This window comes from Sminthopsis crassicaudata, chromosome 2, assembly GCF_048593235.1.
Source record: "Sminthopsis crassicaudata isolate SCR6 chromosome 2, ASM4859323v1, whole genome shotgun sequence".
Classification (NCBI taxonomy): domain Eukaryota; kingdom Metazoa; phylum Chordata; class Mammalia; order Dasyuromorphia; family Dasyuridae; genus Sminthopsis; species Sminthopsis crassicaudata.
Genome location: NC_133618.1, coordinates 331,565,121 through 331,590,780, shown reverse-complemented (window position 1 = coordinate 331,590,780; position 25,660 = coordinate 331,565,121). Strand labels below are relative to the sequence as shown.

General features: G+C 34.2%; 1 protein-coding gene across 2 annotated transcripts; it reads left to right on the top strand.

Moving 5' to 3' along the window:
* LOC141556376 (E3 ubiquitin-protein ligase TRIM15-like) lies at window positions 1-25,487 on the top strand. 2 transcript variants are annotated; one of them, XM_074290402.1, is made up of 7 exons: window positions 1-137; window positions 983-1,137; window positions 20,738-20,968; window positions 21,955-21,977; window positions 22,871-22,986; window positions 23,703-23,735; window positions 24,802-25,487. In XM_074290402.1, exons 3-7 carry the CDS (start codon window positions 20,927-20,929, stop codon window positions 25,365-25,367), a joined length of 780 nt encoding a protein of 259 aa, XP_074146503.1. In that variant the 5' UTR covers window positions 1-137; window positions 983-1,137; window positions 20,738-20,926; the 3' UTR covers window positions 25,368-25,487. The 2 variants fall into 2 exon arrangements, with proteins under 2 accessions (XP_074146503.1, XP_074146502.1); XM_074290401.1 differs by having other exon boundaries at window positions 3-137; window positions 983-1,078.
* Window positions 25,488-25,660: the final 173 nt, after the last annotated feature.

Genomic DNA, 25,660 nt, shown 5'->3' with positions numbered 1-25,660 from the left:
ACCAGACATGGAGTGACATATACTGATTCAGGACCCCTTTCCTTTATAAGGATACACTCTACTGCAGTTCACCTGGGGAGGGCGTGGAGACATCGCCAGTGATACATGGCTGGTTCCTCTTATGTACAGCTAAAATGGTATGTTTTAAAATTACTTAAAGTTCTATCCTGCTCCCAAATTTCTTTGCTACTAAAATTCCTACCAGTAATTACTTGTCTGGAAAATTATCTGTTAAAAATGCAAAATGGGTGCTCAGAAGATGTGTTAAACTTTTAAAACTAATTATAAATATTATCTGGTATCTCTGAGAATGAGAGGTAGGACAAGTCAATTCTGAATGAGGGGAAAGGGATTAGGAAAGATTGTGCATTCTTCCAAGGAAGGCTGATCTTAGGTATGAATCAATAGATGAGTGTGTTACAATAAAAAGCTATGTGAGATAAGAAATAGGATGGGGCATTGTATTCCTTGAGCCAATCAAAAAGGGGAATGGGAAAGAGATATCTTCTACTTAAATCACAAATTGTTCTGGTTATCCTCCCAATAGAATTATCACAATGACATATCATTCTTGTGAGAGGGGTTATTGATAATCCAAATTTTAGTTTCATCAGGGAATTCAAAAATGTTCTCTAGACCTTTAGTCTCAGAACATCTCATTTCCTAATAGCTACTCTTTAAAGTGGCAATATAGAAGAGTGAAAAGATCACTGGCCTAGGAAGCCAGAGAACAATAGTTTCAGTTCTTCCATTCAGTTGTGTAACTTTTAGTCAAGTCATTTCATCTAGATGGGACTCAGTTTCATCATTTGTAGAATGAGGGGTATAGATTAAATAATCTCTAAAGTTCCTCCCAGATCAATGATTATATATGAGAATATACTCACTTTAAATTAAGTTTAAGTTGAGGCTAGTGAGCATTCTGGTTTTTAGAGATTTCCAAAGCTGAAAAGAGATTCCTAATCCATCTTTGTTTCTTTAGGAAAAAAATGAAAACCCTTTGGAAATGGTGAAGAAAAAAAGGGATACTGTTTTGGAACTTGAAATCAGAGGAGTAAGGAAGAGCCAGGAACTACTGGTAGGAAGAGGGCATGGCTCCTCAGCTGGTTTTCTCAGACACTCACCATTAGTACAATAGTGAGTAGCATGTGATCTCCAGAAAGAGAAGTTTTATGCTTGGTAAAAAGTTGTTATATTCAATTGAACAAATTTCTATGAAATCTACATGTCTTTTTACATTAAAATTCTTTTGTGAGCTTAACAGCCTTAGTAAATTAAAAAATTCAACATCCAGAATAAAATAAGAGGCTTACATAAAGAAATCATGATCGAGCATTTAAAGCTTGTTTTTAAACTTTATCTGTGTCTATAAGTATGCTTGCACAACATGTGTACATAATACACACATGCACATATATATACATATGTATACACATGCATGTACATGTATATGGGGGTATGGGTATGAATATACATACACCCACACACATATGGCAGTACTAAAATGCATCCATTTATCTATATCCCTTCCATACTTTTTTTTTCCCCCTGAGGCTGGGGTTAAGTGCCCAGGGTCACACAGCTAGGAAGGTGTTAAGTGTCTGAGATCATATTTGAACTCTGGTCCTCCTGAATTCAGGGTTGGTACTCTATCCACTGCACCACCTAGCTGCCCCTTGTTTTGTTTTCTTATGTGCATTTAAAAATGTTTTATTGATTTTTGTATGTATTGACTATCTTCTGCTTCCATTCACTTCCCCAGATAGAAGTCTTCTTTTTTAAATAAATTATGTACTGTTCAGCAAAAGAAATCAATAAATTGTCCATATCTGAGAACAGGGGATTATAAGTCATATTAAAACATTATATGCATATATTTGTTGTTGTTGTTCAGTTGTTTCAGTCATGTCTTACTTTTTGTGACACCATTTGAGTTTTTCTCGGCAAATACTAGAGTAATTTGCCATTTTCTTCATATATATATATATATATATATATATATATATATATATATATATATATATATACACACACACACACATTTAATATATAATTAATTATTTATATATTATATGTTATTATTCTGAATCTCAAATCCATTTCTTAAGAGGTGAGAACCATATTTCTTCATGAACTAATTACTGTTTGCTGCTTTGATCAAAATTCTGAAGTTTTTCAAATTATTTTTATCATCACATAAACTGTTCTGTTTATAAATGATCCCTGCTCAAAAAGCATTTGATAAAATCCAACACCCATTCCTACTAAAAAACGCTTGAGAGTATAGGAATAAATGGACAGATGTTGAGAGTATAAAATATTTGGGAATCCATCTACCAAAGAAAAGTCAGGTAATTCCTGACTTATATGAGCAAAATTATGAAACACTTGCCACAAAAATAAAGTCAGATTTAAATAATTGGAAAGACATTCAGTGCTCTTGGATAGGCCAAGCAAATATAATAAAGATGACAATACTCCCCAAACTAATCTATTTATTTAGTGCTATACCAATCAGACTCCCAAGAAACTATTTTAATAACCTATAAAAAATAACAACAAAATTTATATGGAAGAATAAAAAGTCGATAATTTCAAAGGAACTAATGAAAAAAAAGTCAGATGAAGGTGGTCTAGGTATACCTGATCTAAAGCTATATTATATAGCAACAGTCACCAAAACCATTTGGTATTGGCTAAGAAATAGACCAGTCGATCAGTGGAACAGATTAGATACACAGGACAAAATAGGGGACAACTATAGCAATCTAGTGTTTGACAAACCCAAAGATACCAACATTTGGGATAAAAATTCATTATTTGAAAAAAACTATTAGGAAAACTGGAAATTAGTATGGAAGAAATTAGATATGGATCCACACTTAACACCATATACCAAGATAAGATCAAAATGGGTCCATGATTTAGGCATAAAGAATGAGATAATAAATAGATTAGAGGAACAGAGGATAATCTACCTCTCAGACCTGTGGAGGAGGACGGAATTTATGACCAGAGGAGAACTAGAGATTATTATTGATCACAAAATAGAAGATTTTGATTACATAAAACTAAAAAGTTTCTGTACAAACAATACTAATGCAAACAAGATTAGAAGGGAAGTAACAAATTGGGAAAATATTTTTACAGTTAAAGGTTCTGATAAAGGTCTCATTTCCAAAATATGTAGAGAACTGACCCTAATTTATAAGAAATCAAACCATTCTCCAATTGATAAATGGTCAAAGGATATGAACAGACAATTCTCAGATGATGAAATTGAAATTATATCCACTCATATGAAAGTGTTCCAAATCACTACTGATCAGAAAAATGCAAATTAAGACAACTCTGAGATACCACTACACACCTGTCAGATTGGCTAAGATGACAGGAACAAATAACAATGAGGAGGGGACGTGGGAAAACTGGGACACTGATGCATTGTTGGTGGAGCTGTGAAAGAATCCGGCCATTCTGGAGAGCAATTTGGAACTATGCCCAAAAAGTTATCAAACTGTGCATACCCTTTGATCCAGCATTGCTGCTATTGGGCTTATATCCCAAAGAAATACTAAAGAGGGGAAAGGGACCTGTATGTGCCAGGATGTTTGTGGCAGCCCTTTTCATAGTGGCTAGAAACTGCAAGATGAGTGGATGTCCATCAGTTGGAGAATGGTTGGATAAATTGAGGTGTATGAAGGTTATGGAATATTATTGCTCTGTAAGAAATAACCAGCAGGATGAATTCAGAAAGGTTTGGGGAGACTTACATGAACTGATGCTGAGTGAAATGACCAGAACCAGAAGATCACTGTACACTTCAACAACAATGCTGTATGAAGATGTATTCTGATGGAAGTGGATATCTTCAACATAAAGAAGATCTAACCCGCTTCCAGTTGATCAATGATGGACAGAAACAACTACACCCAGAGAAGGAACACTGGGATATTAATGTAAATTGTTAGCACTACTGTCTATCTACCCAGGTTACTTATACCTTCGGAATCTAATACTTAAAGTGCAACAAGAAAATTGGATTTGCACACATATATTGTATCTAGGTTATACTGTAACACATGTAAAATGTATGGGATTGCCTGTCATCTAGGGAAGAAGTAGAGGGAGGGAGGGGAAAATTTGGAAAAATGAATACAAGGGATAATGTTATAAAAAATTACTCATACATATATACTGTCAAAAAATTTATAATTATAAAATTAAAAAATAATAATAATAATAAAATGATCCTTGCTCATGTCATTCTATATCAGTTTGTTAAAAATTTTCCCACATTTTTCTGAGTCTATCACATTTTTTATATCTTATGGTACTCATTACCTGCACTATATCTGGTTCAGCCTTTCCCCAATTGTTTAGAACTTATTTTGTTTTCAGGTCTTCATTATTACAAAAAGAGCTGCTGAAAAAATTCTTGTTCTTTATTTTTATCCTTGGAATATATGGCTAATAGAATAACATCACTGGGTTGAAGATCAAGGACAATTTAGTGACTTATCCGAAGTACATTAGAATGATTTTTCTCTTATATCCCTTCCAACAATTGTCCTCTCATTATCTTTGCCAAACTGATGGGTGCAAACCTCAGAATTGTTTTAATTTGCATTTCTCTAATCATTAGTGATCTCTGAAGTATTTTTCATGGATCTTATTCTCATATCTTTTTATATAAGTTGAATATTAGACCTTTATAAGAGAAATCTGTTGTTTTTTTTCTCGTTCCTCTTTTATTTATAAATGCATTTGTTTTGGTTGTACTAAAGCTTTTTAAATTAAAATAATCAATAATTTTAAATAAATAATCAAATATTGTGTTTTTTTCTTAATATGAAGGCATAGGCCCCCATAGTTGGTATTCTTGGATTTGTTGAACAATGTTATTTTCAGTTATTTCTGAATTTTATCTGTTCTACTCATCAACTTTTCTATATTTTGATTTGCATGGTATACACAAAAAGAATTAATATTTCTCCAATTATTTATCTTTTTATTTCTGTAAAGAATATTTTTAGTTGAGCATATTTAAGTCTTGAGTACTATTTAGAATGGATTTTCTTTTTTCTATCTCTTACTGCTGGGTTTTGTTAGATATACAGGAATTTTAACAATTTTTTTTCAGTTTATTTTATATCCAAGTTATTGTTTCAATTAATTTTTGGTTGACTCTCTAGGATTCTCTAAATAAATAATCCTATTATCTGCAAATAGCAGTGATTTTGTTTCCTCATTACCAACATTGATTATATCAATTTCTTTTTTTTTTAGGGGATTACAGCTCTAATTATCATTCCTAGAACTATATTAAATTACAGTGGTAACTATGGATATCCTTACTTTATCCTTGACCACTAGTGTTTTTCCATTGCAGATAATTCTAGTTTTTGTTTTTTAATAAATAGTTTACTATAAAAAGGAAAGATCCATTTATTCCTATGCTTTCTAAGGTTTCTAACATAAACATCATATTTTGTCAAAATCTTTAATTTTTACATCTGTTGACATAGTCAAGTGGTTGTAATTTTTTGTTATTACTATAATCATATTATGTTTATAGTTTTTTAATGTTGAACCAAATTTATATGTTTATCTTTACTCTTTTTCCTTTGTTCAAATCTCCATCATTGCTATGATAGCTAATCTCTACCTGGATGTCCCATAAGCATCTAAAGTTCAGTATGTCCAAAATATTTAACTTTTTCTTTTCTCCCCATCTTTTTTCTAATTTTTATTTTTACTTCTATTCATGGTATTACTATTTCTCCAGGTACTCAGTTTCACAATCTCTGAACCATCTTTTATTTTTTATGCTTCCTCATTCTTCATATCCAATAATTGCTAAGTTCTAAGAATTAATTCTGCATCTATAACATCTCTCCTTTATGTCCCCTTCATTTTCTACTCATAGAGTTAAAACTCTAGTTCAGGCCCTCCTATTTCCTCATCTAAAGGGTTTTTTTGCAATAACTTCCTGCTTCTAGTCTCTTCTCTCTCTAAATCATTCTCCACACAGGTGTCAAATAGATATTCCTAAAGTACAATTCTAACCAAGACTTCCCTGTTCCAAAAGCTTATGGTCTCTAGAGAAAAATACAAATTCCTTTTCTATTCAAAGACATATATTAGTTTTTCCCTTACACCCTTCTACATTACAGCCAAAATGACCTTTTCTTGTACGTAGAGTATCATCTCCTCTTTTCATGTCCAGACTATTCAAAAGCTAAGAATGCTCTTCCTCTACATCTCTGTCTCAAAGAAAGCCATTTTTGATTTAAAGTAGAGCTCAGAGGTCTTCATACATGATAATTCCCCAAAAAAGATGTAAGACCCTTGATGGCAGAGATCATTTTCGTTTTGTTTTCATATGTCTAATGTCCAGTGCCTTACACGTAAAAGACATTGAATGCTTCCTGAATTAAATAAAGCTCATTCTATGTTCAAGGAACTGTGATAAGTGTTGTAGTGCAAAAACAAAACAAATAAACAACATAGTAGATTCTCCCTCAAAGACTACATAAATATTCTACTGCCATATTCCTCCCTAGTGACCAGTGATGTTTATTAAGAGCTTGTTCTTTGTTGACAAAAAGAAAGAATAATGAGAAGACTATCCATGACTAGAATGAGCTTGCAGTCTAATGAAGAAGACAGGACTATACCTGAAAGAAAATTTAAAGACATGTTTAAGTAAGTGCAATCCAATACAAGCAGTATGGAAATAAAAGTAGTCAGGGCATTTGACCACTTTATATTTCACTTTTCTGCTCATCTCTTGGTACTCATCTTTGTCTTAGAAAACCTTTGATCTATATTTTCATAGTCTTATGATCATTCATCATTTTGAGTCTTTCATCAGCTTCCACTAGCTCCCACTTATACAAAGCCCACTTTTTACCTTTTACTGATATAGAAACACCACCTAGTGTCAAAAAAGGGCAACTCCAGATTACATATGGAATAAGGAAAATCTGACCTACAGTGTGGCTTCTAGGAACACAATGTATTGAAAAACATAAGATGTAGTGTTGTGAGGGGTGGAGTGGGAGGAGTGGGGTACATGTGCATAGAGGAAGCATACACTTATGAAGATATATACTACTATATGTATAAATGCTGAGATTAGATGAAAAAAATGAGAAATTATTGTTACTTTATTTGTTATTTAGTTAATATTAACTTTGCTCAATATATCTGATTTCATTGTTAGGCAGGCACAAAACTGGATCTAAGTATCTGATTTGGTATAAATGTACACAAAATTCCTACAGAAGAAATATTGACAGAAGAGTATATTTTAAAAAAAAAACCAAATATATACTCAAATTCATATTTTGAAGTCTCATTCAGACACAGGGATGCTTATCACCTTAAGGAGTTGAGATTTTAGAATAAGTTCTAAAATCTCTTTCTAAATATTCCACTAAAAAAAAATCAATCAATCAATCAATACTCTACTAAATAATCATAGAGTGATAATAGTGGAAATGTCACTGGACCAAAGTACTTTCATCGTTTTAGTTATCCAAGATAGCAAATTTGGAGCCATTCCGGACCCTTTCTTATTCCTCATTCCCACCATCATCAATGTAAAATCAAATCTTGTCAATTTTACATCCACAACATATATCTCATGTATTTTCTCCTCTTCCCTTCCACCACCTTATTTCAGGTCTATATCACCTCTTTCTTGCCAAAACTCAAAGAAAAACTGGGGCTACTTACACTATACAAGGGGGGGAGGCACCATGTTGACTTAGCCTTAAAATGTAGTATTATGCATGTTTTGTTCAATTTTTATTAAGTTAAATATTTCCCAACTACACTTTAATCGGGTTCAACCACACTAGGGGGTATTGTGCACTGCCCATGGCAGTATATTTGGTACCTCTGTTTTAGGCTACTGCTACAGTTTCTTAACTGGACATCTGGCTTCCACAATATGTCCTTTCCAATATATCCTCCACAAAATTGAATTTCCTCCATCTCAATTCTTCTTAAAGCACAAAGTTGATCTTGTTACTTCTGCACTCAAGAATTTTCAGGACTTCCTGGTTACTTACAAGGTAAAATACAAGATCCTAACTCAGTTTGATATCTCAAAGCCCAATGTCTACCTTTTTAAAAAATTATTATAACTTTTATTTTTTGACAAAATATATGCATGGGTAATTTTTCAACACTGACCCTTGCAAAAACTTATGTTCCAACTTTTCCCCTCCTTCCCTATACCCCCTCCCTAGATGGCAGGTAGTCCCATACATGTTAAATATGTTAAAGTATATGTTAAATATGATATATGTATTCATATTTATACAGTTGTCTTGCTATATGAGAAAAATAGGATTTAAAAAGAAGGTAAAAATAGCCTGGGAAGAAAAACAAAATGCAAGCAAACAATAACAGAAAGAGTGGAAATGCTATGTTGTGGTCCACACTCATTTCCTGGTGTTCTTTCTCTGGGTGTAGCTGGTTCTGTTCATTACTAATCAATTGGAACTGATTTGGATTCTTTCATTGTTGAAGATACCCACTTCCATCAGAATTGATCCTCACATAGTATTGTTGTTGCCATGTACAATGATCTCCTGGTCCTGCTCATTTCACTCAGCATCAGTTCATGTAAGCCTCTCCAGGCCTTTCTGAAATCATCCTGTTGGTCATTTCTTACAGAACAATAATATTCCATAAGATTCATATACTACAATTTATTCAGTCATTCTCCAATTGATGGGCATCTACTCAGTTCCAGTTTCTAGCCACTACAAAAAGAGCTGCCACAAACATTCTTGCACATACATGTCCCTTTCCCTTCTTTAGTATCTCTTTGGGATATAAGCCCAGTAGTAACACTGCTGAATCAAATGGACCTTTGCCCAATGCCTACCTTTTGAGGTTTATATAATATTGTACTCTCTCAGGAAGATGGAAGCCGTTCGTTCCTGAAGCAGCCAATTCCAGTTTTGAACTGCACTTAAAAACTAGAGTTTTTCCTGATATGCAGCCTACATGTCCCTCTTATAACCTGTAAAACACAGCTACTGATTCTTCCCTCTGGGGCCAAGAAGAACAAGTCTAATTCCTCTTACAGAGATGAATGACAACCCTTCCAATACTTGAACATAGCCGTCTTCCCTGATGGTGACTTAGGCCACTCCTGAGGATGTTCTTTTCCAATCTAAACACCTAACCTTCACCTAACCTTACATGACAGGGAAGTTGGTCTTTGCTATTTCCATGAAGGCATTTCTTTTTCACATCTGTTTTATTTTTGCATCCCTAATATTTAGTAGATCAACACATATTCATTAACTATTATATATCAGGCACTATGTTAAATCTGGAGGATCCTCAAAAAAGGCAAAACTAGTCATTGCTCTCAATAATATCACAGTCAAATGATTAGATGAATTGGCTAGGAATTAAGAGATCTGGAAACTACTCCCAATTTTGCCATTAACTGTATAATTTAGAACAAAAAAACTTTTGTCTTAGTTTCTATATTTGACAAATAAGGAAGTTAAACTGAATCAAATAGATATAGGTGCAAATCTAGCATCAGATGCTTACTAGATGTGTGACCCTGAGCAAGTCATTTTATCTCTACCTCAGTTTTCTCATCTGTAAAATAGGGATAAATAATAGCTCCTCTCTCCTAGATTTGTTTTGAGGATCACATGAGATGACATACGTAAAGTGCTAAGGCTAGTACCTGGCATATAATAAGCCCTATATACATATCAGGTATGCATATACATATGTATATGTATTTATATATATTTAAATATGTTTATATGTATTTAAAATTCTATGACTAAAATCTATTGAGTGCCTATTATATGTAAAACATTATGCTAAAGGCTGGAACTATAGAGAGAGATATGACCTGGTTCCAAAACTTAAGAGGTTGGTCATATAAATATATTTTATAGATTTAATACAATATATTTAATGTATATTAATATAACATATTTAACACATTTTAAATTGAAATATAATCTCATATTGGCAGCAGGATTTGAAGACTGAGTTAGCACCCTGGATACCTTAGAATCAGCGGAGTCAGATAAGCAAAAGTCCTTGGTCTTTATTCTTGGTCTTTAGGGGTAGAAGTGAAGGGAATAGGCACAGGATCTCTGCACCTCTGCTCTTCTCTTCTATCATCAAAGTGATTCTGGCTTGTCTTACTCCAACCCCTAATCTTTTCTACAATTCTCTGTATACAACAAATGATTGGGCCAGCACAGAATAGTGGGAAGGGCCATTTTCCAAGCATATTCTAATAGAGTATTGTCCAATCGGTAATTAGCCTTAAGCACTTGGTTGTCTGACCTTAGTGCATCAACTCAGAGTTTCAGCTCTTTCCAGCAGGGATGCTGGGATTTATGCCTTTCCTCAAATGTTAGAAAATATGAAAGCCTGGAGCTCCACAGGGTCCTCCCTGTAGAGAGACTCTAGGTCTAGAAGCCTACAGATGTATACATAGTAGAAATGAATAGCAAGAATAGGAGAGGCTACCTGGATGGGCAAAAGTATCAAATATGCTTATGAACCAGAAGAGCCTTGTTTGATTTGGTGATCTACATTGTTCACAAGTAGAAGGAATTAGTTGGTAGCAGATTTCTATTGCCAGCAACAAAGAATATAATGTAGTGAAGGATATAATAGAAAGACCCTTTTAAAACAAATTGAAACTTTAAAACATTGTGTGACACATAGTAGGCACTTAACCAAATGATTAATGATTGACCCTCCCACATAGAATTTGCTGTTTGCCTGAATGTGCCTGTTTCTCTTTTCTCTCCTTCCTCCACACTCCCCTGCCATCATAATCCTCATCTAAGGTTTATGGTCTTTTTAAATGCTCCATCCTTTCATAATAGGTTGTATCTTCATATAAAGATAAGCTGATTTTTACTTCATTCCAAACAAATTTGTTATAGAGGCATAGATAAGAAAGGAAAATTAAGTGGAAAAACAAAAGTGATTCTGTGTGATCAATTGCCCTGGACACCAAAAGATTTTGTTATATTCTCTGATGATATAAAGGAGACCTCAAAAGAGATCACTGATTATTTCATTAAAGAATCTTTTTTTTTTTAACCTTCATTAATATATCTAATCAACGGATAACTTACAAATAATCCAAGACTTAGAAATACCATATTCCTAGACAATCGCTTACATATGAACTTAATTAGTACATGATGGAAGTAATGTGGATATAGTTTACCTAAATTTTAGGAAAGTTTTAAATCAATTATCTTATACTGTTCATGGAAAATATGGAGAGAAATGAATTAAACAATAATACAATCATATACATAAAAGATCTGCCAGATTTAGAGGAGTTGTTAATGGTTCAAAATCAATGTGATGGGTTTCTGGCAGCATTCCCTAAGGGATCTGTGATTGGCTTTACACTGCTATTGTCTTTGTTTATTTGTTTTTGTTTTTGTTTTTGTTTTTGTTTTTGTTTTTGTTTTTGTTTTTGTTTTTGTTTTTGTTTTTGTTTTTGTTTTTGCCAGTGGTAAAAATAAAGGAAGAATAGTATGTTCATCAAATTTACAGATGAAATAAATCTGGGAACATAGTGGATGACAGAGTCAGGATCCAAAAGGGGCTTAACAGGTTAGATTATTGGACTGAATCTAACAATATGAAATTTAAAAGGGATAAATGTAAAATTTTGCACTTGGGTACAAAGAATAAACTTCATAAGTTAAAATGGAGGAAGCATAGATAGATGAGAGAAATTAGGTCTGGATCAAAACCAAACAAAACTCTCAACAATTATAATTCACATTTATATACAGATTAAAGATTTATAAATTGGTGACTTTATGAAGTAGTTTTATCCCTATTTTACAGAGTGAAAGGCAACTTTAAAATGACTGATTTTGCCTTTCTTTGTAACCCTATCATTTAGCATAATGCCTGACATATAATATACTTAATAACTTGTAGCTATTGACTGACTTTTTGAATAAGGAAGAGTATATTAAGAACATAAAAATTACAGAGATATTTTTCTAATAAGTTTCTGCTTATTCAGATAAGCATGGAGATTTGCGCATATGGAGGTATTCACCACTGTCAGGGAGGATGTTCCTCTATACAACATTTAACCTTTGAAGGTTGTCCTTTTAGATGTTTCTTTATGTGGATAATATCAAGAATTCATGACACTTCTGAAAATTATTGAATTCTTATTGAAATTCATGATTACTCAAAAGAAGTTGGTTTTTCATACAGGAAAATCTAAATAGATAAAAAATAATTTTTGTATAAATAATGAAAACAATTGATTCAATTCACTGATGTGGGACATATTCTGGGCAGACACTGGGCCCAGAAGTGAAAAGAAAATAAAATAAGCTGAGTTTATTTCTTAAAATTGCAGTGCTTTTAACAAAACCAAACTATTCTGTGGTACAAAGATTTGTCTTTTGATTAGTTAATTTTTAAAGGCCAATCTTTTAAACACAGATGTACTTCAGAAATGCCAAATGCCTACAAATCTTGGAATACCACAATCTCCAAAAGATTTTATTCTCATGAACTTTCCATCCTTCCTGGGCTCATTTCCTTTGTAGAAAGGAGATGATGCTTTTTTTTCACATAATAGCCTAAAATTATGACAACAGTTGAACTATGATATTGTCATATGTTCATTCTTTATTTAAAAATTAATGTTTTTATTAATATAAATGGTTGTTAGGAGTGGGCCTAACTCAGGCTGATCTTCTGTTTAGTTTAGGTCTGATTTAAGGATGAAATGAGTTACTATTTGGCATTTAACAAGGAATTTACTTAGCCATAAAAGATATTCAACAAGAATACTCCAGTATTTAGCTTGGTTAGAAATAACTCTTCTTTATCTCTATATGGAAAATATCTAATCATTAGGGCAGAATGTGATGATTCTTATGGTGTTTGGGATATTCACCAAATATGAAGGATCATGATATTAATTAGCTAAGTCTTTTATGCTCTGAGTGGGCCAATACTTCAAGATATTATCAGGAAGATGGCCAGAAATGTACAGCGTGGGTCTTAGCTTAGTGGTACAATCAATTTCTAGGAACAAGATTGTTGACTTTCAAGGGAAGTGTTGGAGGTCAAGGTGGGAGATTATCCCAATGATTTAAACATTTTTCTCTCTGTGAAGTTAGGATAACATTAATCTTCATTTTGTATTCATTTATCTTACACATTGAGCTTATGTTCTGTTTGCTCGTATATGAGGAAGAAACTACTTATTATACTTAAAGTACTGAATGATTAATACTTTTTTTTTTCCTGAGAAACCCTTTCATAATTTATCATTTGGTATTTAAAGAGACTTGAATAAACTAGTCTGCTGAAATAGAATCAGGGGAATCATACAGCAACATCATTGAGAAAATTTATGATCAGAGAAGAAGGTGGGGCTGGTTTTGTAATAAGAACAAAGAATCAGATGTAGAAAGGCTGAAAGTTTTATCAGTATCTATGGAACATAAGAACACGAAACCCCAATAACTTCCTTGTGAGAATAACACTTAAAATAAAGGTCCTGCAAGCATTCAAAATCTCCTGCAGAGAACATAACTCTGTTAGATTGGTCACATTGTTAGAATGCCAAGGATATGCTTACCAAAAAGACTATTTTATGGAGAACTCGCACAGGGCAAACGCTCACAAGGTGGTCAGAAAATTTGATACAAAGATCACTCTTAAGTGATTAAAACATCTATTAAAAACTTTAGGAATGATTGTATGATATGAGAAAAGATGCTGTGCTCTATAAACAAAGCAAAACACAAATCCATCTCAAATGTTCATTGAGACTATTTGTTTCCAACCTGGGGCAGAGCATTCTGAACTTGTATTTATTTGTCTGATCAGCTACAGTTAGACAACACTAACGATTCTTAACGTAGTGATGTCATTTTGGTCCATCTTTACTAATTTGCTGGAGATGTAAGGTGAATTAAAACCCACACAATTAAAATAAAATAATTTCAAAAATTCAATTAATTGACAATTATATAAAATTGTTAATGACTAAGTCACTAATAATAGAAATGAAAATTTAAATAACTCTAAGCCTTCGCCTTAGAATCCAGCAAACTAAGATGACAAAAACAAACAAACAAACCTAAAAATCCAAAACAGACGAAGTCAGTGTAGAGAGGTTCCTGAAAAGATAGACTCATTTGGATAGAGTCTGTTGGTAGAGCTGTTGGTCTAATTGGCCTAACTGTTCTGGAAAATAATTTGGAACTATGTGAGGAAATTAATATGCCCTTTGCTCCAGGACCACCTCTTTCAAGCATATTTCCCAAAGAACTGATGATAAAAAGTTTTCATATATAATAACATATTCAAAGCAGCACTTCTTTCTATAAAAACAACCCCCCTCCCTGAAACAAAATTGGTGTCTTTCAATTGGGGAATAGATGAACAAATTTTAGTATAACAAAGTAATAAAGTATTATTGTGCTGTTAAGAAACAACAAATATATCATTTCTTATTTTTCTTCCTACTTACAAATCTGACCATGTCACCCTACCCCACCCATTCAGTAAACTCCAATGGATCCCTATCAACTCCAAAGTGAAAAATAAAATTCTCTGTTTCATATTCAAAGACCTTCATAATTTTTCCCCCTTCCTATCTTTCCAATCCTCTTATACCTTATTCACTGCCATGTGTTACTGTCTGAGATAATGGCACTGGCCTCCTTTCTGTCCCTCTAATAGTCACTGCATCTCTTTATTTCAGGCATTTTCATTCATTGCTTCCTTTACTCCTCCACTACCCCCATCTCCAACCCCTCATCCAGGCCTGGAATTCTCACCTTCCTCACTGCCTCCTGGGTTTCTTAACTTGTTATAAGTCCTAGATAAAATCTTACCTTGTACAAAAAGCTGCTTTTGACCCTCCTTAGTGCTACTGAATTCCCTGTGAGATTAACTGCATTGCATTCTGTATATACCTTGTTTGTACATGGTTATTTTCATGTTGTGTCTCCCCTTGTTAGACTAGCATGTCTTAAGTGATTAATAAATGCTTATTGACTTGTGGGCAATATGAAGATTTCTATGAAATTTGGGAAGACTTCTGGGAATTGTAGAAGAAAACAAATAGAACCAAAAGAGTAGCATATATGATGACAATAACATAAAGGAAAATTTCACTAAAAGATATGAGAAATCAGATCACATTGACAAAACCTCTCTTAGGTAGATAAGTCTTGAACTATAAGTATAGAAGGAGACAAATGGAGTCAGACATGGGACAATGTGTCAGTTTGCCATTGCTTAACTATACTTTTTTTTTGTAAATAGTATGTTTCCAATTACATGTAAATATGGTTCTCAACATTTATCTTTTTATAAGATTTTTTAGTTCTCTTTCCCACCTCCCCAAGACAGAAAGCAATCTGATATAGGTTATACATGTGTAATCATTTAAATATGTTTTCTTATAATGTAAAGTTCTAGTGAAGAGTGGGTCTAACTCATGTTGGAGGTCAAGGTGGGAGATTATCCCAATGGCTTAAACATTTTTCTCTCTGTTAAGTTAAGGTAACATTAATCTTCATTTTGTGCTCATTTATCTTACACATAGAGCTTATGTTCTGTTTGCTTGTATATGAGGAATAAGCTACTTATTATACTTAAAGTACTGAATGATTAATTAATATAGTAATGAATTGAACCAGGTACACCCAGCGAAAGAACTCTGGGAAATAAGGATGAACCACTACATGGAGTTCCCAATCCCTCTATTTTTGTCCCCCTGCATTTTTGATTTCCTTCACAGGTTAATTGTACACTATTTCAAAGTCTGATTCTTTTTGTACAGCAAAACAACTATTTGGACATGTGTACACATATTGTATTTAACATATATAACATGTATTGGTCAACCTGCCATCTAGAGGAAGGGGTGGGGGGAAGGAGGGGAAAAATTGTAACAAAAGGTTTTGCAATTGTAAGTGCTGAAAAATTACCCATGCATATATCTTGTAAACAAAAAGCTATAATAATAATAAAAAAAGATTGACATCTACAATAGGGCAGATCAAAAGAAAGATTGGAGCAGAGTTAAGGTAAAAATTGTTATACAAATGAGGTACAGAGGAAAAAACAGACACAGAAGAGGCATTGGGGCAGAGAGGAAGAGGGCTCATAGTTTTGAAAACCTAACATCAGGAATAGATTAAATAGGCAACACTACATATATACCGTGATGGATATAGAACCCTCCAAAATCTATAAAGAAATGAGGGGGAGGGATGGACAGACAGGGAAGCAAAGGGTGAGGGAAGAAGACAAGAGAGGGATCTATGGGTGGGGGGAGGTTAAATAATAGCAGGGAAGGTTAAGGAGCAGAATTAAAGCAAAGAGTCAGCAGATAGGAAAGTATATATATGTCTGTGTGTGTGGGCAGTATGTATGTGTGTACATATATCTACATATGTATATATAAATATATCCTTTCTTAATTATAGCCTGCTGAAGGGGGGGGGAGGATAAAAGGGGAAAAAACGAATAAAATTTAAAATGTGTGCAGCAGAGAACAAAAGAATAATTTACAAGGAAGTAAAAAAAAGACAGAACTCAAGAATATAATTTCTTCTACTTATATGTATGTTTTTATATATATATGCTTTCTTGAACTGGTATTTGTTGTTATATATCTTGAAACCTTCCTGATGTTTTGCTGGGCACATAACAATGTTCTCTTTTGTTTTGTTTCATTTTGTTTTATATTCCTTTTCTGTTTTTTTCTTTTTTCTTATTCTGTTTTTTACATAAAATAAATTTTAAAAATTAAAAAAAAACCTTGGAGAAGCATAAAACAGTATGAGAAGATCAGTTAGTCAATTAATATTTATTAAGTAGCTACTAAATGCCAAAAGGAGCAACTAGGTTAGGGATGGACATGAAGATCTGAGTGTAATCTGCATAGAGATGTCAATTTAGCTGATGAGATAGCATCAATGAAGAAGAGAAGAAGATTCAGTATAAACCCTTGAGGGGAACACCCATAGTTAGTATGATTTAGGTAAAGATTCAGCAAAGGATAGATGGTACAATTGATAGAGAACTGGGCCCTTAGGTTAGAAAGATCTGAATTCAAATTCAATCTTATAAATTTACTAGAAGTGTGACCCTGGACAACCTAATATATTGCTAAGTTCAGAAAAAGGATCTCAGAAAATGCTTGATGATTGATTTAATTCATAATATTGAAAATTAAGATACTTAGGTCTTATTGCTGGCTTATTCTCTAGATTGCCCAGTTACTTGAAAAAGTCACAGATTCTCTTGGCTTCCATTCACACATTTATAAACTAAATATAATACAGCAAGGAAGGAAGGATTTATTAATTGTCTACTATGTTGCAGACACTGCTAAGCAGTTGCCTTATCTTCATAGAACTAGATGAGCATTCCCCCAAAATTCTGCCTCTCTCTTCTTCCCTTCCCTTCCCTTCCCTTCTCTTTCCTTCCCTTCCTTTCCTCTCTTCCCTCTCTTCCCTTCTATTCTCTTCCTTTTCTTGTCTTCTGTTCTCTATACTCTTGCCTAATTGGACCTACTTCAAGTTTCTCCCTACCTTAATCCCTTCTCCATACAGTTGACAAAGTATTTTTCCTTAAGCCCAAGTCTGACCATAATGTTTATTTATATTTGGAGGACTATATATCTAACCTATCTTTCCAGCTTCATAATACATTACTCTACAATCCAGCCAACTGATTTTGTCTCTATTCCTCACACATTTGTGTGCCCTGTCCCCTTGCCTGGAATTAACTCCCTCTTTAACTCTGTTTCACAGAATAACTCCCTTCCTTCAAAACATATCTTTTCTGATCTTCCTGATTTTCCAATGTCCTTTTTTATAACTACTGTTGTATTTATTTTGCTCTGATTTTACAAATTCTTGCATATGAACTTGTTTTCGCCAATAGAATGGGGGAAGAGTTCCTTTGAGAGTAGAGATGGTTTCATTAATTATATTTTTGTCCCTAGCGCACCTGGCATATGCTGGCACATAGGATATTACTAAATGTTTGATTGATTAGTAACATTATCATGTCGCATAAATTCAATTATCACCCCTATAAAAATAGTAATACTAGATAGCACTTTAAAGATGCTGCTTTAAGGATTGCAAAGCACTTTATACATGTTATCTCTTTTGCTTTTCACAACCTATTTATCAAGCGATACTATACTATTATCCCCATTTTACACATGAGGGGACTAAGATTCAGAAGTCAGGGTCACATAAATACTAAGCATCTAAAGCAGGGTTAGAATTCAGGTCTTCTTATATCTTATATATTGAACAGCCTGTTGGACATCTCTACCTGCATGTTGCATAAACATTTTAAACTTAATAGTTCTAAGACAAAACCCATTTTTCTTCCCAACTGAAAAAGAAACCTCAAAACAATAACAAAAAAATTGTTCTTCTGCTAGGCTTCGCTGTGTTTTACTGAAGGCACTACCATTTTGCTATTCACCCTGGATAATAATCTTGGAGGCATCCTTGATTCTTTATCTTCCTTCACCCCTGACTTGTCAGTTTTGCATTTCTCTCAGACCCTCTCTAGTCCCACAGCCACCACCTTGTTTCAGACTTAGTTCATCAAATTGACCATGGCTACAATAACATCTATAATAACATGTGCTTCTGTTTTCAAATCTTTCCTAGACACACAGCTGCCAAAACAGTATTTGTAAAACACAAGTGTAACCATGATATCCTCTTGCTCAAAAAGTCTTCGGGCAATACCTACTGCCCTTAGAGTGCAACACAAACTCTTTAGCTTGGCACTTAAAGCCGTTCAGTCTGACTTCAACCTCCCTCTCAAGTTTCTTTCCCATCACTCCCCTTCATGAACTCCACTTTCCAGCTAACCTGGTCTATGTGCTGTTTTTCCAGCTCAGCAATCCTTTTCCCACCTTGCAGTCCATCCTTCATATCTGGAATATACTTTTTTTTCTCATAAGCTTCTATGGGCAACTTTTTCGGGTTCTTTAAGTTGTTAGTGTCCTTTCTCACTTCAAATTAAACTATATGTACTTGTGATAATGTGGAGTGGCTGTGTGTCTGAATCATCTACAGACAGAAAGCAAGCTGTCACCAAGCAAGAGGATATGGTATAAACAATGACCAGCAGGTGGCATTCAAGACACCAACCGCATAGTTTTATATAAATGGGTCCAGGGCAGCACCAGCAAGGCCTTCTCACAGAGGTTACAGTATCCCCACCACTTACCTGAGTGTGCTCAATCAAGCCTAGGAACTCTTGGACTACTTACCCCTTTTCATCACCCTGATTTCCCAATGCTTATGTTGGGAAAGTACACAGTTCCCAACTCAATACGATGTAGAGGTATGAAAAGAAAATGTCCAAAATATCAAAATCATGGAAGTCTCGATGTGACTCTAGTGCCCATCATGATTTATTTGGAAATTTTCTCTATGTTTAACCAACTGCCGACATGAGACTCATATACTTCAAAAGACTTTTCAGTGACAATATGTTTTGTTAAAATGAGGTAAAAACTATTTTAAAAAATAGTTATCAATCTCAATTATTTTCCCCAAACTTCATTCCAGTTGGTAGATTGTGGAAAAAAATTTAGGGAAAAGGTTGCTCACTTGGAACTCACTAGGATCTGCTCTTTGAACAACTGTTGAAAACAGGGGTTTTAAACTATCTCTTAGCATGAGCTCATGCTTCTTGTCTTTGCTGGTTCAGTCCTGCTCCATCTCAGCGTTGGCTCACCCATTGCTTTTTCTTGCCATCACAACACCTTTATCCTGAGTCTTCCCCAGGATCCTCACTTTAGCCAATTACAGATCAGGAGATCTATTGTAGATTTTCCTTTGAAAAACTTAAATTAAATTGAAGCAACAGCAACTTTCAGCATTTTAAGTGGTCAGGAACAGCCACTGTTGTAGGCAGCTTCCCATTTGCCCATTCTGTTCCCACTCTCAGTGATCAGATTGGATGGAATGGTGGATCAGCAATGGGAAGGGGGAGAGGTAAAATTGAATAATTGCATGCAAATTCTCACCCCATCTCCCAGACTCTCCTATGACTTTATCCCTGTCCTGAGAATGCAGAGTCCTGCTTCCAATGCCCTCCCAATTCAGTTTTTCCTGCTGCAAGTCCCTCTGAATCCCACAAGGATGAAACATATTTCAGACCCCACCTCATGCTTCTCTGTGAAACATTATAGTTCTCCCAGTAGAATATAAGACAGAGATAAGAGCAGGGACTGGTTTCTGTCTTTGTGTCTTCAGTGTCTAACATAATGTTTTTGCATATAATAGGCCCCTAATAAATGAATTAATCAATAAATGAATAATAAATAAATTCCTAAAAATCAAAGAGAACTAAAATTAATTTTGCTTTCATAAATAACTAGAGACATTCTAGGAATGTTATAAAATCAGGGTTAGGCATCACTGCTACAGGAAGACATCAACTAATGTTTATATGCTTGAAGTTCACATATTTTTAAAAGGATCAAATGTTTGATCTCAGAAAGTCCTATCTTATGTAAAAATGGTATTGTAGTATTAGAGGAAAAAAAGACTTACAATGTGATATTATTTATGTGTGATAATGAAAATTTCGTATTGAGTGGAGATTTTTTAAAAATAGCTTTCATTTTCCCATTTATCTTTGTATATTTCAGAGACAAACAGAAACTGAGAGGCAGAAGATAACATCTGAATTTGAAAAACTCCACCAATTCTTAGTGCAGAAAGAACAAGACTTCCTGGCCCAGCTGAAAGAGATAGACAAGGCTATTTTAAAAACACAGGATGAGAATATTAATAGGCTCTTGGAAGAGAGGACCCTTCTCAGCAACCTTTTAAAAGAAATGGAAAAGAACCATCAAAAGCCTGAAAATGAATTCTTAGAGGTTGGCTGTTAGAATTGTGAATCAGAGAGGAAGGCTAGAAATAAAAGGGGCATATTCTATACTATCAGCCAAAACTAGGCAACCCCAAGACAGATCACTTAATCTCCCTGAAGAGAAGACATATAAAGAAACCCTAGCAAAGCACTCCCCATCTCCAAAAGTGGAAATGTATTGTCCAAGCAAAAAGGACAATTCAGTGACTCAGTTTGAAGTAGAAGTTATTTATATAATTAATTAGCTTTCTCAAAACACTCATTCCATCTTCAGGAGACTGCTAGTCCAGTACATGAGGCATCAAGTTGGGAGTTAGATTTGAAATGTCAGCCTAATTCTGACTATAGTTAGTTTACTTTGGATTTCTCCTTTCTGGGTTTTATTAACTTGATATGGTACCCATTTCTGACTAGCATACAGAAATGATGTAAAGACTGGCAAGAAACAGGTCCAAAATTTATCTGAATGACTGGTAATAAATTTAAAGAACATGATAAACTTCACCCCCCCCTTACTAACTTATACCATATTCAAGAGAATCATTTCCCAATCTATATTCCCCTTCACACACACATGCACACACGCACACTGATAAATTACTTGTGACAATGGAAAATTAAGCAAAACCCAACTAACAAAGCAATTCTGTATGCCAGTATATGCACCGTTCCACTACCACCATCTTAGTTAAATATCTAATAGAGACTTTACTGAGCAACATGGCTTTGTTAGATGATTATGTCTTACTTACTTACTGAGTCTTCTTGCCAAATAACAACTTAAAACATATGTGTGAAAAGGCCAGGAAAGTAGGAGTGAATGCATATCTGTATTCCTACAAAAGGTACCTATGGTGTGAGAAGCTAATTTTTAAAATTGTAAACAATCATGCTAGATAAATGCTAATCTAATAGGCTTGTGGTATGTTTTGAGAAATGAGGAAATTCAGGGCATGCAGATAAGAACCTTCATCTTCTTTGTTTTCCTTATAGGATGTCAGGACCATCTTACGCAGGTATGTACCTGGACAGACAGAATTCTAAGGGGCTATTGCCAACCTAGTCCCTTGAAAAAGTCTTGGAATCTATCTGATGATGCAACATTAGTAGTGGTCACATTAGGGGACACATGTAGATTCTAAATTAGCAAAACAATGAATAATAACCCACTTATCTTGCCCTGTAGCTCTTTTGCCTGGAACCTAGAAAAATTGGAGGGAAAGATTAAGAAAAGTAGAAAGGACACCATTTTGGAGTCAAAAGACCTGGGTTTGAGTCCTAACTTTCCTGTAGAAACTTCTTCCAGTTAAGTTTCTCTGTAAAATGAGAAGTTTGGACTAGGTGTCCAAAAAAAAAAAAAAAAAAAAAAAAAAAGTAAGCTTCTTTTTTTTTAAATTTAAATTTATAACCTTATTAAAAGTATTTTAACTTTTGCCATTAAAGGAAGGCAGCAGGTAAAATGTTAGTATATTAGTCATTTTTATTTTTGTCGTTGCCTCCAACCCAAAACAATGCTAATAGTATCTTGCTGCTTGGCTACCATTATGGGGAGAATAAGGGTTTTCAGCTGAGTCTTTTATGGATTGGTGGTGTTACAGCATTGAATTCTGAGTAGTCTTTCTGAGAGATTTCAGAACCTCCATGAAGGGGAAGAATAGTGAAGAAATTAGGAGAAAGTATTAAATAAGCCTTACTGTTCTGGAAATGTAATTTCTAGTGAAAAAGGTATTATTCCTCTTGATCCTTTCAATTCAATCAATCAATTTACAAGTATTTATAAAGCTATTTATTAAGCACCTACTACTCTGTGCTAGATACTGGGGAAACCAAACCAGCAATATACAATTCACTTTCACATAAGAAATAGAAAATCCTCACTTGATTTTCAAAATTCCATGTCTATCCTTAGGCATGATAATACTAAGCCTCCTATGCCAATTTCCAAGTTCCCTGACCTGGACAAAAGAATCAAGATTTTCTCCCAGAAACATCAGTATCTCAGCTATTGTTTACAACAGTTCAAAGGTAATGGGTTATAATTGTTTTCATATGAAATTTTTGGTATTGATCCATGGCCATTTAGACTAACCCTTCTCAAAAAGGGGCTCAAGGACCCCTTGAAATACTTGAGATTCTTTCAGGGAATTCAGAAGATTAAAACTATTTTCATAATACTACAATATAATTTCCTTATTAAAGTACTCCTTTCCTAACTATATATTGATGCCATATTTTGTTCATATAGTTCAAACAGAATAATATATCACAACAGAATGCACGCAGAAGCAGATGAGAATCCATCTGTCTTCTAGTAAGTCAGATATTAAAGAGATTTGCCAATACATACAAATCAATGCCATTCTTCTTACTAATTTTTTTGTTTTTGAAAACATTGCATTTTTCCTATAAATATTACATTTATGTTAACATGAAATAGACTTATTTTAATGAATTAATAATTAAAATTTTATCTATTTTAATTTCTAATATAAATAAATGTGTGTATATGTATCAAGTATATACACATAAGTATATTCCACATAAACTAAAGCTCTTTGGGGTCTTCAATAATTTTTGTGTGGAAAGAAGTTTTAAGAGCAAAAAAGTTTGACAACTATTAACCTAAAAGATGATAATTGTGTCTTTGATGTGACACATAACTAACTGTTCTTTTTTAGTGACAATTTAAAATACATATCACTTTAGTGCCTCAAAATATTTTAACTTTTTTTCCCCTCTAGAAAATCTGCCATCTCCCCTGGTGGAAATAAGAGGTAAATTGCTGAAAATAACAAGTCTGGTAAGGCTAGCTGTATGGATATCACCTGTCATTTTTTTTTTCAAAACTATTTTAAGTATTTATTTTTCTTTCCCATCTTCTCCATGTACATAATGAAAAACAAAACAAAACAAAACAAAATTCTAGTAAGAAATATGCATAATGGAACAAAACAAATTTGCATATTGGCCATGTTCAAAACTTTGTGTCTACCACCTCCCTCTCAAATCTGTGGTGAGAAGCATTCTAATACATTAGTCCTCTGGGATGATGTTTGCTCACTATAAACTGTTATTTTCTTTTTTTAAAGAAAAACAAAGAAAGCATACTCCTTCCCATAATCTGGAGATTTGAGGACTAGAAGGGATGGAGCAGAAGCGATGACAGTGATCAGGCTATCATTTTCATATTCACTATCATATTTACTCCGGTGCAAATTCTGCATTTGCCTGACAGGGCCTGCTTTCAAATTGCATTTATAGTTTCATAAAACATAGGAGGACAATACAAATTGATGTTATTCAAAATAGAGGAAGGACGTCTGAAGGTAATGAAATCTGAAACCAAGGAAAGTGAGCAGTTAAACAGATAATAAGGCTATAAAATTGACTGGAAAAAAAATTGGTTCTTCTGTTTATACCACAGACAGCTCCACTTTCTACAAACAAAACTCAGCTTTTTTTTTTTTTTTTTTTTTTTTTTTTTTTTTTTTTTTAAATTTCAGGGAAGGCTCAGGACTCTTAGAAATGATCACTCATGGCCAATAGAAACTAAGTCAGATTCCAGTGATCCTCAGGTCTTTCCTGCTGTGGAAAGAGGTGCTGAGAAATCATCTTATGTCTGACATAGTTCAATAGAAATATCTCTGGATTTGGAAGGAAAAGGATCTTCTTGCGGAGAAAATAGAGTAAAAGAAGGAAGAATCAATCCCAGCAGTTATCTAGCCAGAGCCCTTTCCCACTCCCTCCCCCAGACTAACTCATACCCACATAACCAAGCTCTGCATCCCCACTGTGATCATTCTCTCCAAAAATTAGTTCTCTCTGCTTTTTTCTCCACAGATTTTATGACTTTGGACCCAGAAACTGCCAATGCTTTTCTTATGGTGGCGGAGGATCACCAGCATGTGAAAAACATAGGGATCAAACAGGATGTGTCCAAAAACCCAAAGCGATTTTCCTATTTTTCCTGTGTCCTGGGGTCTCAAGGTTTCAACTCAGGCAAGCACTACTGGGATACAGAGGTTACTCATGGAGGTTATTGGGGACTGGGAGTTGTGAAAGAATCAGTGAATAGGAAACAGTGGTTTAAGCTAAGACCTGAAGAAGGAATCTGGGCTGTCGGGCTGTATCAAAATCAGTACCAAGCTCTTACCTCCCCCTGCACTAGTATTATGTTGAAAGAGAAACCCAAGAAGATCAAAGTTGTCTTGGATTATGAAGAGGGCTTGATATCATTCTACAATTCTGAGACTATGAATCACATCTTCACTTTTTCTGCTACTTTCTCTGAGAAACTCTTCCCCTTTTTCTGGCTGCCCTCAAAAGGGTCTTATTTAACACTCTGTCCCAGTAGGGAGTCATGCTTCCCTGAACATTTCTTCCTCTGTGAGAAATTTACAACATGACAAATACCTAAGAGTTACTGTCATTGCCATCTTCATGACTGCATGACGGAATTCAGATTTCTATTCCTTGTTGGGGGTTTAAATGTTGTGTAAATGAAACTCACCACCCATGAACACTTAGAGCCTTTTCCTGTTTTAATGTGTTCGTTAGTCAAGTAATATTTTCTGAACTCTTATTTTTTTCTTCCACTTCATCCATCCAACTTTATTTGCAATTCACTTTCCTCTCATCAAACAAAACCCATCTCCCTAAAAGTCCCCGGCTGTGAGAAACCTCCTCCAAAGAAGTAAAA

Bases quoted from the DNA above. Each gene is read 5' to 3' on its own strand.
- LOC141556376 (XM_074290401.1), top strand. The intron at 1,079-20,737 runs GTAGGAAGAGGG...TGTATATTTCAG, and splicing joins GGAAGAGCCAGGAACTACTG to AGACAAACAGAAACTGAGAG. The intron at 20,969-21,954 runs GTTGGCTGTTAG...TTTTCCTTATAG, and splicing joins CTGAAAATGAATTCTTAGAG to GATGTCAGGACCATCTTACG.